At 45.7% G+C, this 15,971-nt stretch overlaps 2 protein-coding genes across 4 annotated transcripts in view; one reads left to right on the forward strand and one right to left on the reverse strand.

The window, feature by feature from the left end:
- The window catches only part of LOC135911409 (slit homolog 2 protein-like), a 150,104-nt gene extending 136,248 nt beyond the window's left edge, over positions 1-13,856 (forward strand). For 2 of the 3 annotated variants that reach the window (XM_065443677.1, XM_065443678.1), the window contains 3 exons: positions 7,737-7,797; positions 8,097-9,035; positions 11,148-13,856. In XM_065443677.1, coding sequence (XP_065299749.1) covers positions 8,541-9,035; positions 11,148-13,316 — 2,664 coding nt within the window. In that variant the 5' untranslated portion in view covers positions 7,737-7,797; positions 8,097-8,540 and the 3' untranslated portion in view covers positions 13,317-13,856. Of the gene's footprint in view, positions 1-7,401; positions 7,798-8,096; positions 9,036-11,147 lie in introns of those variants that run through there. The other variant, XM_065443679.1, reaches the window with a different exon arrangement.
- Positions 1-15,971, reverse strand: part of timeout (circadian regulator timeout) — a 321,920-nt gene that overhangs the window by 239,279 nt on the left and 66,670 nt on the right. The window lies entirely within an intron of this gene.

Genomic DNA, 15,971 nt, shown 5'->3' on the forward strand with positions numbered 1-15,971 from the left:
ATAAAAAGCCTTAAGCACAGTTGTTGTTGTTGTTTTTTTCAACAGCGAAGCTGTATGCCTGTATACCCTCCCAATGCATTTGTCGCGTCCGTGTGCAAAAACTAAACTAATCACAGCGCGAGGCGCACATCGTACATCGCTGGGTTCCTTGCAGCAGCACCAGATGGCACTCGCCTCGGCACGTTCGCGGCGCCAACTGTGGAGAGGGAAAAGAACAGAAAACGCCTTCGCGCAGTGTCCACCGCAAGCGTTTCCCGATAAAGATTACGGCTGGCTAAGCTGCAGTTGCCAGGAAGCGGCAACTGTAGCATACAAAGCAGGGAGTGACGTAACTACATTTTCCTATGTAAAAGAACCCGCCTAGAAACTGATTTCATTTGTGTTCTGATAGCGCTATGGAAAGGCCACGCCTAATTCGGACTCCCGAAGGGCAGCGTGTACACGATGAGCGGCGACGGGAACAGCAGCGTCAACGTGCACAACGGCGTCGCTAGGTAGGACGTAGCGGTTCTTGCCCAAATCAAGTAACGTACAGTTAAATTATGGGGTTTTACGTGCCAAAACCACTTTCTGATTATGAGGCACGCCGTAGTGGGGGACTCCGGAAATTTCGACCACCTGGGGTACTTTAGCGTGCACCTAAATCTAAGTACACGGGTGTTTTCGCATTTCGCCCCCATCGAATTGCAGCCGCCGAAACCGGGACTCGATCCCGCGACCTCGTGCTCAGCAGCCGAACACCATAGCCACTGAGCAACCACGGCGGGTAAGTAACGTACAGTTAGGACGCCTGAAGAGCAGCGTGAATACGAGTGACGAAAAGAACAGCGACTTCAATATACACAACGGCTCAGGCTCGACGGGACCCAATTCAAGCCTATAAGTCACAATGGTCTCAAGGATCACGCGATACCACAGTTTCGCTGGCCAACCACACTCTTGAACAAAATTACACCCTTTGAGTCGTATCTTGCCACACAACGATAATCGTCATCTGTTCTGTCCGCATTTCCTTTCTTTAACACTGCGAACCCGACACTTCCCAGTCACGAACGGCATGCGCGTTATCAGTATGACAGAGCATTCTCAACAGGAAATTAGCGAGCGCAGCGTTTTCAAGAAATGAAACGCAAGCAAGACAGATGACGATTATTGTTGTGTGGCAGGTATACACCCAGAAGGGTGTACATTTGTTTATCAGTGCACTTTCACAGCATGGATGGGAGCACCCCACCCCCCCTTTTTTTTCTTTTATGCGATAGCGTTGGCGTGTCAGCGTGGGAAAAAAATGTATGCGGGTGAAGTATGGAAAGCCGGTCTAGTGGTAGACATAGAGAGAGGATGGGAGAGCTTAGAAGAGCTTGTATGCGCGCATATATATATATATATATATATATATATATATATATATATATATATATATATATATATATATATATATATATATATATATATATATATATATACATACAGTCACGATTCACAAGCAGCAGGAACTGATAAAACAGGGCAGGACACTAATTATATGCACGCTGAAAAACGATCAGGCAGGCTCCTCGTCCTCTATTCTCCAATGCACCAGATCGTCTTTCTCTACGTGCCGCATATTGGATGTGACAATATACACACACACACACACACTGACAGTGGTCGGCCCCGGACTGCCGTCAGTTGCACTTTGCTCCTCGAAGTGACAGGACGTGTGTCGGGTCAGCTCCCGAACAGCACTTCGCAATGTGCACAGTGAACGCGGTTGAAATCATGAATCCGAGCGGCAACTGAAGTCTCTGAATGCAATTTGCTCTCTCTAGGTAGAAACAAGTTCTTCCAAACTTTAACCGCGTTCTGCTCCTGAGCACGACTTAATGCTAACGCATTTCTCTCGCATTTACGCCAAATCACCAGTGATTTTCCCCCTTAAAGTTTGGGCCCCCATACACTCGTTAAACCAACACACGTACTCTTTAGACAGGTTCCTAATCTTGTTTCTTGAACTGAACCACTCAATCTCGCTTCCCACAAGCGGCAGACAAGAGGAAAATACGTTTTTACTTCGGCAGTTGAGGTGCGAAACCAGTAAGAACTGGTCCTGACAACAATGTTCACACAATCCAAAAACTGCAAAAGTCACCTGTACGAAAAGTGCCGGTGAAAGAACATTTTTGATTGAGACATACATCTATGTAGCAAGTCGAATGGGCGTGCAGCTCTCGCAGAAATAACGTAGGACACACCTCCTGCAAAATGTCCGCGTCCATCTCGCAGTTGGAGAAAGCGCGGTTGCTGTTCACCTTCGCGTGCTTTTTCGCAACGAGCAAACCGGGCTGGAATACACGATTCATCTGGTACGATGAGCAGGCGCCCGTTCCTGCGTCGTCTGGCCACAGACGTCTGCGTCCTAACTTTTCGCGAGCAGGCATCCGTATTTCCACTCACCCGCGAGCACGCGTTTCGTTCGTTCAACCAAAATAAATTCGCCGCTAGACAGTGCGAACGTAAACCACGAAGCCTCCCGCACTCGACTGAGAAGCCGACAGACGTTCACTCAAGTGGCGGCGCCTTTTCTTTCTTTCTTTCTTGTCCCCCCCCCCCCCCCCCCCCCACCGATCCTGGCGATGCACGCGAGCCTCGTTGCATAAAATATGACTCGGCGGCTCGGGAAGCGCGGAAGGCAATCGAGATCGAGGCTCTCGACAGCGCACCAGAGGGATGCGGGGAAGGGAATCGGTGCACCAGGGACGGGAAGGCCGCGCAGCAGACGGAAGGGGAGGGAGTCACGCAAGGGCAGCGACCGGAGGCGAGGAAACGTTTAATGATTAACAGCCGCTAATTACCAGAAGGCTCGGCCGAGTGCGCGTAGGAAGGGTCCCGACTTTGACACGAGTAGCGCCGCAGGGCCCACATGTTCGCAGGGACTTCTAGGTCCACGTCGAAATGTGAGCGAGAAGAGGGCGGGGCAAGTAGCGGTGCGGAGGCAGAGCATCGGGGAAGAGAGAGCAGCTGTTGGGAACGTCAGATAGATGGAAAACAGGGGGAGGGAAGGGGGGAGGGAAGGGGGGAGTGAAGGAGGCATCCAGCCTCTTTCCCCTTTCTGCTGTACGCGGGGTCGCCTTGAAATTAACAACGCGGCTGCGTCGTCGTGCGCTGCCAAATGACCACGTGACCTCGTGTAGCGAACAACGCGTACTTCGTCGCCAGGGCCAGCGCAATATATTGCGGCGACCGCTGACAAACGACGACGAGGGTCGTAGCTGTGCCCTCAAATTCCGGCGGAGGCGGTTTTGTTCAGAGGGCCAATGCTATACAACGTCTCGCTTGGGAGCCTCATGAATGCGTGCATTTTCCTTTATTTTTCTTAATTACCGCAGCTTCGCAATGTTTCAATTTCTGTCTTCCTTGCGAGGCCGAAAGTGTATTGCATACGAAGTAGGTTTGTTTCGTCATACACGCGATTCCATGTTGTACACATTGTTTCACGACAGCTAAAGGGAATGTTGAATTACGCATGCAGCACGCTCGTTCAAGAAAGTATAGATGAGACTGCCAAGAACTATCATAGGTGGCAGCTGGCAGCCCTGTCTCCCTCGGCGCGCAGCGATTATGCTTCGAATCGATGCCGGCTAATTGAACATTCCTACTTTCGCATTAAATCTGAATAGAAAGCTGTACAAAGCATATATTGTCAGGGCAAACACGAGGGGGACACATAGGCCGAGGACGGGGGAAAATAAGAAACGGAAAGTCAGCGGCAATGATCAATGCCTCGAGTATGACGTCAAAGAATTCTCGCGCAGAAAAATTTGTAACTTCGCAACGCGTGCGCAGATGTTTGTTCTTTTTAAGAAATGTAAACGATCAGCGCGCTTTTATTTTTCTATAGTCTTTCTGCGACTCGCCAACGTTATCGGCGCCAAACGCTCTGCAACTTGTGCAGCGTGTCTCTCATAAGTACAAGAACACGACGACAGCAGCAACAATGGCGAAATTAAAGGGGCGGCGCCGGACGAGATTTCGGGCATCGAACAAGAGAAAGAAACGCAGGCTTCCTCGAGTGGGAGCTCGGGACACTGACCACTCTAATCAAGAATGGCAAACACGCTCGGCGCGAGCGCAGCCTTACAATGTCGCTTACTTCTGTTTACTCCTGGCTTTTTTTTTTCTCTCTCCATTCTTCTCGATTTCCCTCCGCCTTTACCACTCGGCAGCGCCGGTGGCGCAGTCCACTCCAGGTCCAATCACGCAGTTCCCGGCGGCGCAAACACAAGAAATCCTACACCTCGAACGACAGCGGCGTCGGCTGCAGCGGCGAGGCGTGCAGAAGTGACGGCACTTTCTCTCCTCGACGCCCGCTTGCCGAGTATGTGCGGCTCGACGGCGTTTTCGATCGCCGGCAATCCAATTATAAGCGCTGAATAACGAGAGAGATCCGATTACACAGACGGCAAGGCAAACGGCGACCAGATTGGCCGCCCGCCGTTAAGAGGCGGAGGATGCGGGAGAAGTTGGCAGAGCCCCCCCTCCCACCCGCACTGCCAACAAGTGCAGACCCACCTCGGCGCAAAACCTTCGTGCTGCATTAGGCGTCGCGAGATAATTTGCCCGGCAGCCGGCCCAGCGCCAGGCACGTCTTGATTAAACGCGAAAAAGCCTTCGGCCTGATTACCTCCTCTCTTCTTGCCGCGCTAATTAAGGCCGCGGCATGCTGGATATCTGCATACGACGACGACGACGTTACACTTACTATTACGCTCCATCTTATCGCGGCCTTTCTTTCTTTTTTTTTTTTTGTTTCACGTTGCCTGCAACTCTCTCCCTCTCCATTTGCCTTTACTATGTACATAGTTATTATTGCGCAGACATCTTTTCTTCTCGTTTAATTATGCAGATATACATACCTTGCGATGGAAAGAACAAGCAAGAAACATACTGCACTCTTTTTGTCGTTTTTGAGATGGCGTTTGTCACAGCTGCGTTTTTAAGTTAGAAGACAAAAAAAAAATATCGCGTCGCTGCTCAACAATTCGTGACAGCGCTTACGAAAGTTCCGGCAGTGATGAGGTTTCGGGGGCAGTATTACGACGTCAGCCAGCGACTACTGCAGTAGCATAAACAGTGAACTTCATGAGAAGCAGAAAAAAAAAATAAAATAAAGGTGGCTGAAAAGACAGTGTCCACAGGAAGAAAAGTAGGCACCGAAAACGCGCGCGGTTAGCGTGATCAAATACGATGAACGCGCTATATTTGTTTGCGTGAGCCAGCGCGCGCCCTCGTTCACTACAATAGGAAACACAGCGGGTGCAAACGCTGCTACGGGAGACACGAAAAAAAAAAAAAGCGGGCAATACAGGACGGGAACAGCCGGCCGCTCGTGTACAGGGCGAGGATACATAAACGCGAGCGCTTTTCGCGATACGGCATTTTTCTCCACGAACTTTGGTGTACTGCCAATGCGGCCGAAACAAACAGCGACGGGCCACGATATGTACGGACAGACACCGCGTCGTGTTTACGACGGTGCAAGGCCTGTCTTATGACGCATGTCGCGGCATTCCGCTGTTTGTTCCTCCGGGCAAAACATTAGCAATGTAGGGCGTTTGCGGTGTAGTATTACGACGCATAAAAGTATCCCAGCAACATCGACCAGCGTAGTGCTTACAAAACCGCGCCGCAATGTTCAGCTTACGGTTCTCGCGGGTCCTCTCTCTTTTACACACGCACATGGGAACAAAAGTGGGCACGGAAAAACACTGAAAAAATTGAAAGCACCACACCACCTGGGAATAGTGCTTCTACCATTACTGTTAATGCAAATGATACCAAATATGATATCTAAATTATCAGAAGTAGTAGCATAAGTAATATTACTACTAATAATCAAAGTTCAATGGTGTTGCAGTTGCAAAAGACACTTTATTACTGCACATTAGCATCAATGAATGCCGAACAAAAGGGTAGAAGAATGGAATTATCGGTAAATCACGCTGTCACAGAAGACAAGCGGATATATATATATATATATATATATATATATATATATATATATATATATATATATATATATATATATTACGGCTTGAAAACATCGCGCAGACTTTCAGGGAAAGCAAGTTAAGATCACTGCTCTTTACTATGGTTTTACACTTTAAAGCCGGCTTACCCGCAATATTACACTCTACGCGGCAATGCCAACTTTACAAAACGCACGTTCAGGCACAACACCACGAAAACTCGCTTGCCGTCCGCTGAAGGAAAAGGAAGAACACTTCACGGCATCAAAGACGGCCCAGAGTCCACAGCAAAGCTCCCCTTCCACCCCTCTTTTCCGCAATGTTAAAAAAAGAAAGCTTTAAAAAACGTTTCTTGCATCGCCGTTACTGCTTTCACACCATTACACGGGAACCGCGCGAGTCCACCCGAAAATGTAGCCTAAGTGGAATGGATACGACGTTCCAAAAGAGGAGGGCTGCATTCTTTGTTCACTTGGCTGGTCACCAAAAGTGGAATACGGCGCTAAACAACAAGAGAGGTAAATGGACGCATGAATTGAAAAGGCTCGAGCAGGCCCTGTTCTTGTTATCTGTTTTCTCTGGCACCCTAGATCTTTTTGCTAGCACAAAGTCTCTCCGTCGAAGAAACATTACAACTCAATAAAAATGTATTGAAGGAAGAAATGGGCATGGGAACCATCAGTGGACAGTGACATGGAAAGATCAAAGAGGAGCCCAGGGTATGCAGAGGTCATTATACGCAGTGTCAAGACACTCCTGCTGAGGCACCAACCAACAAGGACTGATAGAAGGCATGAAGTGGTGGCCACTTTGGGCACCAGAGTACTGAACTAAACTTAGGCTGCATATTCAGACATGCCCTGATATGTCGCAGTGTTGCTCTGTGTATTGTGGCATGGGTTACAGTGAGGTTTTAATGAATGCAGTGGCTTGCTATTCCATCTCAATTCCCTTTCGACAGAACATCAGTGCTTAAAAAACATGCGAAAGCCCGCTCGTACACTCGTTTTATTGATACTGCAGAAAAGTTTTAAATCAGTCTTACCACAGCTGAACTTGTTAGCAAGTTGTGCATAAGAGGAACAAAAAATCCTTTTCACCCAATATTACGAAACCATGTACATTTTCAACAGCAGCTGTTCACCCCGTACAAGAGGCAAGGCAAGATAAAACGTAGTGTAAGAAGTGTTTTCAGAGCTTTTATGAGAAAAAATTATTATGAATAATATAACCAAATAGTGATGTATGTATGCTATGTGTCAAAGCCATAAGCTGGAATCAGAAAAGTTTCACAAAGCAAAGTGCACAGCAACTTGTCAAACAGAAAACACTGCAGAAGACAACCTACAGCTTTGAATAAATTGGCATTGGGAAAAGCAAAAAAAAAAAGAAATGTGCAGGATCAAAACATACATGCTGTTATTGACCAATGCTGCTGGCACCTTTTGTTTTTGCAGTGTTGGGACTTTCCCCACAGAGATGCATTTCATACATCATTGATTGAAAGTTGGAAACTGGTAGAGTAATGCCGTGGTGCCGCAAGCCGCACTGTAGTATGCAAACTTCCCTACATGTCTAGTTTTTGGGCCTGTAAATATATTGACAGTGTAGCATCTAGCATGCACAAACGTAGTGTATGAAGCAAGATACAGCAGTGCACAAGATTTTAACATGCAAATAGAATATGTACATTATGTCACAGGTTCGTCTCTTTTTGTATTCTTGCAGCCACTATTGCTGGGTGAAATGGAACAACATAGGCCCTGGACAAGCATCCAAAACAACACCGGCAAGTACTCATTAGACATCATGAAAAATACCGCAATGGGGGGAAATGCACTTGCGATGTAATGAAGTAGTATTAAGCAGCAAAATATATGAAAGGTAGACGGGCCAAAAATATTGCCAACTTGACAACCTCCTAGCCACAGTCATACTGTATGTTTGAAATGTCTTTTCCAATACTATATAACAATAATTTAAAAACGGGCTTTCCTTGTTTCGTTTGCCAGGCAATAATCTAGAACTACTGCAATACTCTAGAACAGGCAATACTCTAGAACTGCAACACTACTTTTTTTTTTTCAGGGTAACTGCAGCACCGAGTTTTCCTGTCAACTGCATAGGCACATCTGGCTCTAGAGGCAACAGAGGGAAGGAGAGGTCCCCATCAGGACCCATTTGACATGTGAAGGCCATTTCAAGCCAAGCGAAACCAGTACGCAACGTGAAGACTGCTTGCATACATTAAGTCTTGGGCCTGCAACCTTGTGCTAGAGCACCCTTCTATCAGAAGCTAAGCGTAACACTATAGAAAAGGAAAGCACGGCAAAAGGTGGACATAGTTACCAGACCTACATTTTTTCATGCTACACAGCTTGTAAATAAGCAAGAAGATGCAGGCCCATTTTCCTAAGCAAGCGCACCATGAAAGGATGTCCTGACGGGCAAAAGAGTGCCAAGATCGCAAAGAAAAAGCACAAGAGAAGTCTGCTGCTTTCCACCCAATAACTTTCCTAAGCAAACAGAAGAATGAGTAGCAGTAACACAAGTTCACCCACAAGCATGCAACTCACGCAAGTTGTTAAAATCATCATAAAGGAAAGATGCATCATCATCCTACTTATTGTCTCTTGCCTCTTCAGAGCGACAAGTGCAGAGTGTCCTAGCGCATGTTTCTGTGACAGTGAAAGCCAGTATGTCAGCTGCGTCGGGGACAGCACTTCACAAGCACCTCAGGACCTGCCCAGACCAAGCGAGAGGCTGGAACTGCGCAACTTTGCAGTAGATGTGCTCGCGCAGCACCTACTCAGTGGGGTGCCAGCTCTCAAAGAACTGAAGCTGCAGCAAAGTCGAACGAGAGCAGTCGAAGACGGGGCTTTGGCCGAGCTGGCTCTGTTGCAACGACTAGACTTGAGCCAAAACTTGCTGGAGAATCTGACATCAGGAACATTTAAGGGACTACAGCAACTCAAGTACCTTGACTTGTCTTCAAATCAACTGGCACACATAGATGGTGCCTTTTCGGTAAGTATCGCAGATGTGATATCTTTCCCTAAGACAACTCAAATTCTCTGGCTTCCTTTGAGCTACTTGTGTAAGTTGCTCAGGCACAATACAGACAATCTTTGCTAAACACATTCCCTATCAAAGCTGATGACAGCAGCAAAGAGAAACAAGGGCACAATACCAAAAAGCAGTGAATCGGAGATCTTGACTTACTTTTCAGGACTATCAACAGATCACAGCAGTAGTTCACTTCTTGTACATTACTGACATGTACAGCCTATTGCATAAAAAGTAAATGCCAGCCAGCTGTTGCTGGCAATGGCTGGATGGCTTTAGCTTTTTTCTATAGGCTGTACAATAGATAGCACGAGCACTTGTGTTAAAGGGACCCTGAAATTATTTTGGCAATTTTGTACAAATGTACTGAGTCATTAGGGTAGGTCCCTCTGATCATTAAGCAACACATTTAAGCGCTCCGCATATAGTGCGTAACTTATTATAAGGTTTTAAAAATGTGTATCCCTACCAACTGCAGCGACACCACTCCCCTGAGTTTTCAGCTGTCCTGTTACCATCTATGCAGTCAGCCTGTGTGACGAAAGTCAGGCAAGCTACCGGATTGGTTGCTCACATTGTGTCACTGATAATTTTTCCAACTTTATAGTGAACAAATGTTGTTCATATTAATTCGAATGTTGGTTATCTTGTTTCTATAAAACAGAACATAAAGAAAAAATGCACAACGACAATTTATCACTACACTCAAATGCTTTCGGTACACAGCAAATGTCGTCTGGTTGTGTTGCAACATGCTCCACAACGACGCAAGCTGTGCAGTCAGTGTTGGTCTCAAGGTTCCGTTTCGCGGTGACCATGAATCACCCTTGTTACGTGTTGTAAACCTAGCAATTTGCAACGTATCAAGCTACGACATCGTGCCCATCTGCAAGGCAACAGGCGAGTGGAGCAGCTGCAGCACATCAGGCTGTTATTATCCTATCAGTGTCAGAATCTGTGCGTTAGTGGCCGTCACTTCATGCCGGAAGATTACTACCTAAATATAGTTTTAGCATGTCTGGTACTCCAGTAAACGAACAGGGCATTTTGACGCAAACGTGAATGGCCTGTGGACTGCCAGCCCCCTCGTGGCACAGAGCACAACCAGACAAACATAAGAGCTAATGTAGCAGCAACCAAGAGTATTCAACTTTGTTGCTGGTGTAAGTTTTTGGCAGCAACATAATTATGAGCACGTCTTTTTAAATGCTTAGAATGTTTTACAATTGGTTACACCGATATTTTTAAATTCTGGGGTTTTACATGCCAAAGCCAGCATCCGATTATGAAGAATGCCATAGGAGGGGACACCGGATTAATTCCACTTACCTGGGGTTCTATAATGTGCACCCAATGCACGGTACGCTGGCGTTATTGCAGTTCACCCCGATCGGAATGCAGACATGATGGCCGGGTGCAGCAATATTACCTGTGTTTCACTGGTTGAGCTCTGCACCACCAGGTGGTTGTGCCATGCAGACAGCTCAGGCCACTCTTGTTTACGCCAAAAGTACCTTCATCACAGTGGTAGTAGTATGGAGTGTTTTTCCGTGCGTGAAAGAAGTCGGTGAATACACACAAAATTGCCGAGCTACTGGAAATTTTTTACGCAATGAATACAAACAAGGCTGGCCTAACTACAACCCCATCCAAACTCTAGAACCCTTCTAATAGAAGCAATGTTGTTATACTCTAGCATTAAGAGCTAACAATTACATCTGAAGCTACAAAAGCAGCCCATTGGCTCTGGGAGACACCACAATGGGGGAGGGCTATGGGGGGGAGGGGAGGGGGGCTTAGCACAAATTTTGAGCACCTAGGGTACTATATTGAGTGTTTAAATGAATAATAATAAAAAACAATTATTCAAAACCCAGCCTAAATGCATGTAATTTTCCAGCCTATGTACTTCTTGCACAGAAAGAGCCACATACAGTGATTCTAACCCAGCATCATAAGCCCCAAAATGATCCCCGTTAATTCACTTCCGGATGCACAAATATGGTTCCAGTGAGTTATTTAAAATGCACATCTTAATCTGTGCTCTTATGTGTCTTTTCTCTTCCTTATAAGGGCCTGGGAAACCTGGAGCAGCTCAATCTTCACAGCAATCTGCTCACTCAGCTGAACACCTACACATTCACAGGCCTCCACCAGATCCAGTACCTGAACCTGGACTCGAACCTTGTCTCGAGCCTCGAAGTGGGTGCCTTCCAGAACCTTCCAAACCTTGGACATCTCATCCTCAGCAACAACCCACTCACGAGTCTCTCTCGTCTCAACTTCTTTGGCTCGCGGCTGCAGTACATCGATGCTTCTCATGTCGGGCTTGAGCGCATACCACAAAGCCTCACTCGTTACGTTCGAGACCTCAGGCTCAGCCGCAACAACATCACTCACATCACTCTTGGTGACCTGGACAGCTACCCACACCTTGGTTTACTTGTGCTGGATGACAATGCTATTGAAGATGTGGAAGATGATGCTCTAGGTCGACAGGAGTATCTCGCCAGGCTTTGGCTGAATGGGAACCGGCTCACAAGGGTCCCAATGAACCTGCCACAGATGCTAGTTGCTCTCTATATAGAAGAGAACTTGATAACTGAGCTGCCAGCCAACAGCTTCTTTGGACTGTCGAAATTGGAGCAGTTGTACTTGCAAAGAAACCAAATCAGGAACATTTCAGAGAGCGCTCTGAGTGATCTTGTCAATCTGAAGACACTTGACCTGCAGGCAAACCTCATACAGGTTTTGCCTAATCACGTTTTCAGCAATCTCAGCAACTTACAGACACTTGACATTTCTCAGAATCTACTACAGTTGCTGGAGCCCGAGTGCTTTCAAGGGCTTGATGCACTCCAGACACTGCAGGTGTCCAGAATAGCTAATAAAGTGGAATTCCAAGAATATGTCTTTGATCCACTAAAGGCACTGATCAAGCTCGAAATGTATGACAGCAGTGGCCTAGTGGCCGACATAATCAAATCACCAAGAACACTGCATGGCTTGAGAAATGTACAGGAGCTGAATATCATGCACAATAAACTTACAGATTTGAGACCAGATTTCCCATCTTTTTTCCCAAAACTGAAGATTCTCAAAGTGGGAGGCAACATGTTTCACTGTGGCCCTGAAGTGCGATGGCTCTCGGAATGGATAAAGACATCGAGCATCCAGTTTTACAGTAGCTACAGTATAAGATGTGCATCACCGGTCACACTACAATTCAAGCCTGTCATGTTGCTAAAGGAGGAAGACTTCATTGAAATTACTACAAAGACCCCCCCAACCCTTCAAGGAAGAAATGCTGCCTTGGTCAAGAGAGTTCCCCTGCTAAACGTTCCAGAACCAATTTCTGCCTCCGAAGGCCTGACAGCGATTGTGACATTCCAGCCTTCAACACTAAGAAGCATTACCACCGGAAGTAGAAGTTTGGAAGCAGCTGAGCCAACAACAGCTGTGTCAAGTAACCAGACAGGCATTTTCCCAGCTGATAGTGAGACAGCTCCTAAGAGCACTGAAGACTTCTTTCAAACACCACAGAGAAAAAAGTCATTAAACATCACTGCCCAAATGGCAGGCAACCAGAAAGCAAGCAATGAGAGCTTAATAGCTCACCTTGCAAGTAATGTGACATCTGCGACAGATGGAACCATTACTGACAGCATGAGCGACATCACTATTCCTACAGTGATGAGCAAGCAGGCCATGACAACAATTCTGAATTCAGTCTGGCAACTTCCAACGGCTGAAACAGCTGTTCCAGCTCTAACAACAGCACAAGATAACCATACTTCCTTGTCCTTCAATGCACCTCAAAGCCTGCTGCTTGCACCACCAGTGGCTGAAAAACAACAACAGGAGCCAAGCACCGAAGGGAACTCGACATTCACTTCGAGAATCATTACTGGTTGCAGCTTTCTGCTGTTCGTCACTCTTGTAACCACAGTGTTTCTGCTGCAGACGCGTCACAACTGTGTGGGCTGCCGTGAACATTATTCTCGCATCCAGCGAAGCAGCATAATCTCCTACCGTCCTCAGCACGACGAGGTGAACATCTTGACGGTGTCGGAAGGTACAGTTGATGCAAGGACTAGCATGCATCGTGGCATTCGAAACAAGCTCTACTTCGCAGTCGAGGGTGGAGGTCCTCATGACATGTCTAACGAACCTCACCTGCAAGAGCTGATTCCTCGCTCCCTGAGTGACAGTGAGTGGTGCAGTGGTCACGTGTGTATATAAACTAGGGTGTCTACTGCTACGTGGTATTTGTGTCCTTAAGTGATCACAAAAGAAAGTGACTACCGATGGCCACAGAGACCAAAGGCATGTACTTTGCGACAGCAGGCTTCAATCCTGTGCCAAAGATATAGATATCTCACAAAGCCAAGACATTTAACTTCTTGAAAAACGTGTCCTGAAACTGTTGAGACGCACCAGCAGCATGGGCATGACAGGGACAATAGTGGTTACATCTTAAAAGCTGACCTCCAGCTTTTTAAATTTTTTGTGCATGTGTGTGCAGAAAGAGCTTGGTGGTATCAAAATTCCATGAGTCAGAGACTCTCAAGGTTGCCTGCAGAGAGCTACTGAATTGGGTTTGTAATGACTGTGAGAGTGAGCATACATAAACACAAAGCAATTATTTTTGTAAAAGAGGATAATTATTTGGCAGCATGGTATATTACAATGCTACTGTCTACTCGTTTCCTTCTATCATGCAGCGAATGTTTATACATGTTGAATAAAGTGTCTACTTGAATCTTTCGTATCATTAAAACATCGCAAAAGAACCACGAATTCAAAACAAGTTTGCTTCTTTTAATACTGACACCACAATGAACGTAACTTTAAACTTAAATCTACTCATATTTACCACACACCAGAACTCTTCACAAATTCTTATCTTTTCTAAATGAATCAACTTAGTTTAAGAACAGTGAACAGATACTCATTTTAAATTAAAATTAAAGAGATACAATATACAACCTCTAAAGGCTATCTACAGAACTTTTCACATGGTACAGCTGCTATTTAGAATTGAACACAAGCTGACTGAACACAACAATGTCCCTTCATAATAACAAGCCACAACCATCACCACAAACAAAATTTGTCTACTTACAGTGGGTTAGCGTGCAGAAATGCTAAACAGACCACTTCTCTGTGTTTAAAGTAAAATTGCACACCATCTTAACGTGTACAGTTAAACACCTATACAAAGAACTCAACTACATGAAATGGCCTGTACAACGAAGGATTTCTTATGTCTTGGTAATATTTCTCATTTTCAAGGAAGACAACTACAATAAATTTGCCTGCACAACAAAGGGGTTTATGCATCCTTGACAGCTGATATGTTGGTTTACAATGAACACAAGTAGTTGTGCCACCACTGAACTCTTCAACAAAGGAAGCAGCCGTCCACAACTAAAAAAAAAAAAGCATGCAGAAAAGTCCAGGCTTGCAGTGGCTATGGTAGCCCACCACCCCAATGAAATAATGTAATAATGTTCGGCCAAAAAGATTACATTGAAGAGTGGCACTAGCATACCATGAGCCTGAATGCCATAATGCTAGCTGTAGTCGTACATTCTGTCAGACAAGCAGCGCAAAAGAAAATTAGCAGCGTCTCTAGCTAATTATCCCCTGGGTTCATGCTAAATAACTGCTCTTTTTTGATGAACATGTCTAGGCTATTACATTGTGCATGGTACAAAGAGCAATCTTTACAACAAAGTGACAACAAAGATTTTAGAGGTCCCAAGCGCTCCATTTTCAAGGCATTAGTCTATATAGTGCTTTGTTGCACATGCTGTAGTTCTGCACCTAAACAATGTCTTATTAAAAGGTAGCAAACAAGAGCTACATTACCCATGCAGTATTACAGTTCAACGATCTCCTCTCTATATGGACACACACATGCAAAAAATACCAAGAGCGCACAACAAACATGTTGCTTTGCATGTGTAATTCTGCACTAAGGATGGCTAATTAGCATCTACGACAGAGTTGAAGGTAAGTCTGACCATACATTCCTCTAAATTCTCATAAAAAAATCTTACAACTAGACCTTACTCAAAGACTAAGGGACCTTGCATTTGTGTTTGTCTCACCAGATGCGTGGCTAACCAGAAACAGGTGAACCTATCGGAAACTCAACAAGAGTTTCCAAAGTGTCACACAGCATCCATCCACTAATCCTCTAAGAGTTCAGATTATAAGAAGAGCCGTCATATTGATGGGGCACTGAAACATTTCTTGAAAAGAAAATGTTTGCAATCTGTAGACAATGCTGGCATGACCACGTAAGCCAAACAATATTCCACTGCATGCAGCAGGGTGCCCACAATCTCTCATAACTGATTGCTTTCTCTATCCTGCAGCTTTCAAGGCCCTTCTTTTTTTCTCTTTTATGAGGCATTAGTGATGGTATTACAGCAGGCATGACAGTGCCTAGATGCCATTCACAGGATGATCATTTAAGACGCTAAGCTCACACACACACGTTCTCTTCTATAACTACAAAACATTGAGGTTGTCAATGGGTCCCACCCATGCTACCCGCACTCCTTCGTTGCCATTTTCAACAGGTGCCAGTCTTAAAGAGTTATCATAAGCACACTACAGAAAAATGAAAAATCCTGAAGAAAGAAGTGATAAGGAGAACACTTCTATCGGAGCCACCCCAGATGCAAGAAGCTGAAGAGTTGAGGAGGAATCGGAAAAGTACACATTACACTCATTATACCTCCTTTCATATTAGCTCCTTCTCACAAATTTTTTTGCGAGTATGTAGTATAAGGCGTCACATTCATCCCAGCACGTTGGCCATTTTCAAGAAAAGGTGCCTCTGGACCCCTTTAAAGAGAGTCTATTAGGCGACAAGGACCACAT

The sequence above is a fragment of the Dermacentor albipictus genome, chromosome 4 (genome assembly GCF_038994185.2).
Source record: "Dermacentor albipictus isolate Rhodes 1998 colony chromosome 4, USDA_Dalb.pri_finalv2, whole genome shotgun sequence".
NCBI lineage: Eukaryota > Metazoa > Arthropoda > Arachnida > Ixodida > Ixodidae > Dermacentor > Dermacentor albipictus.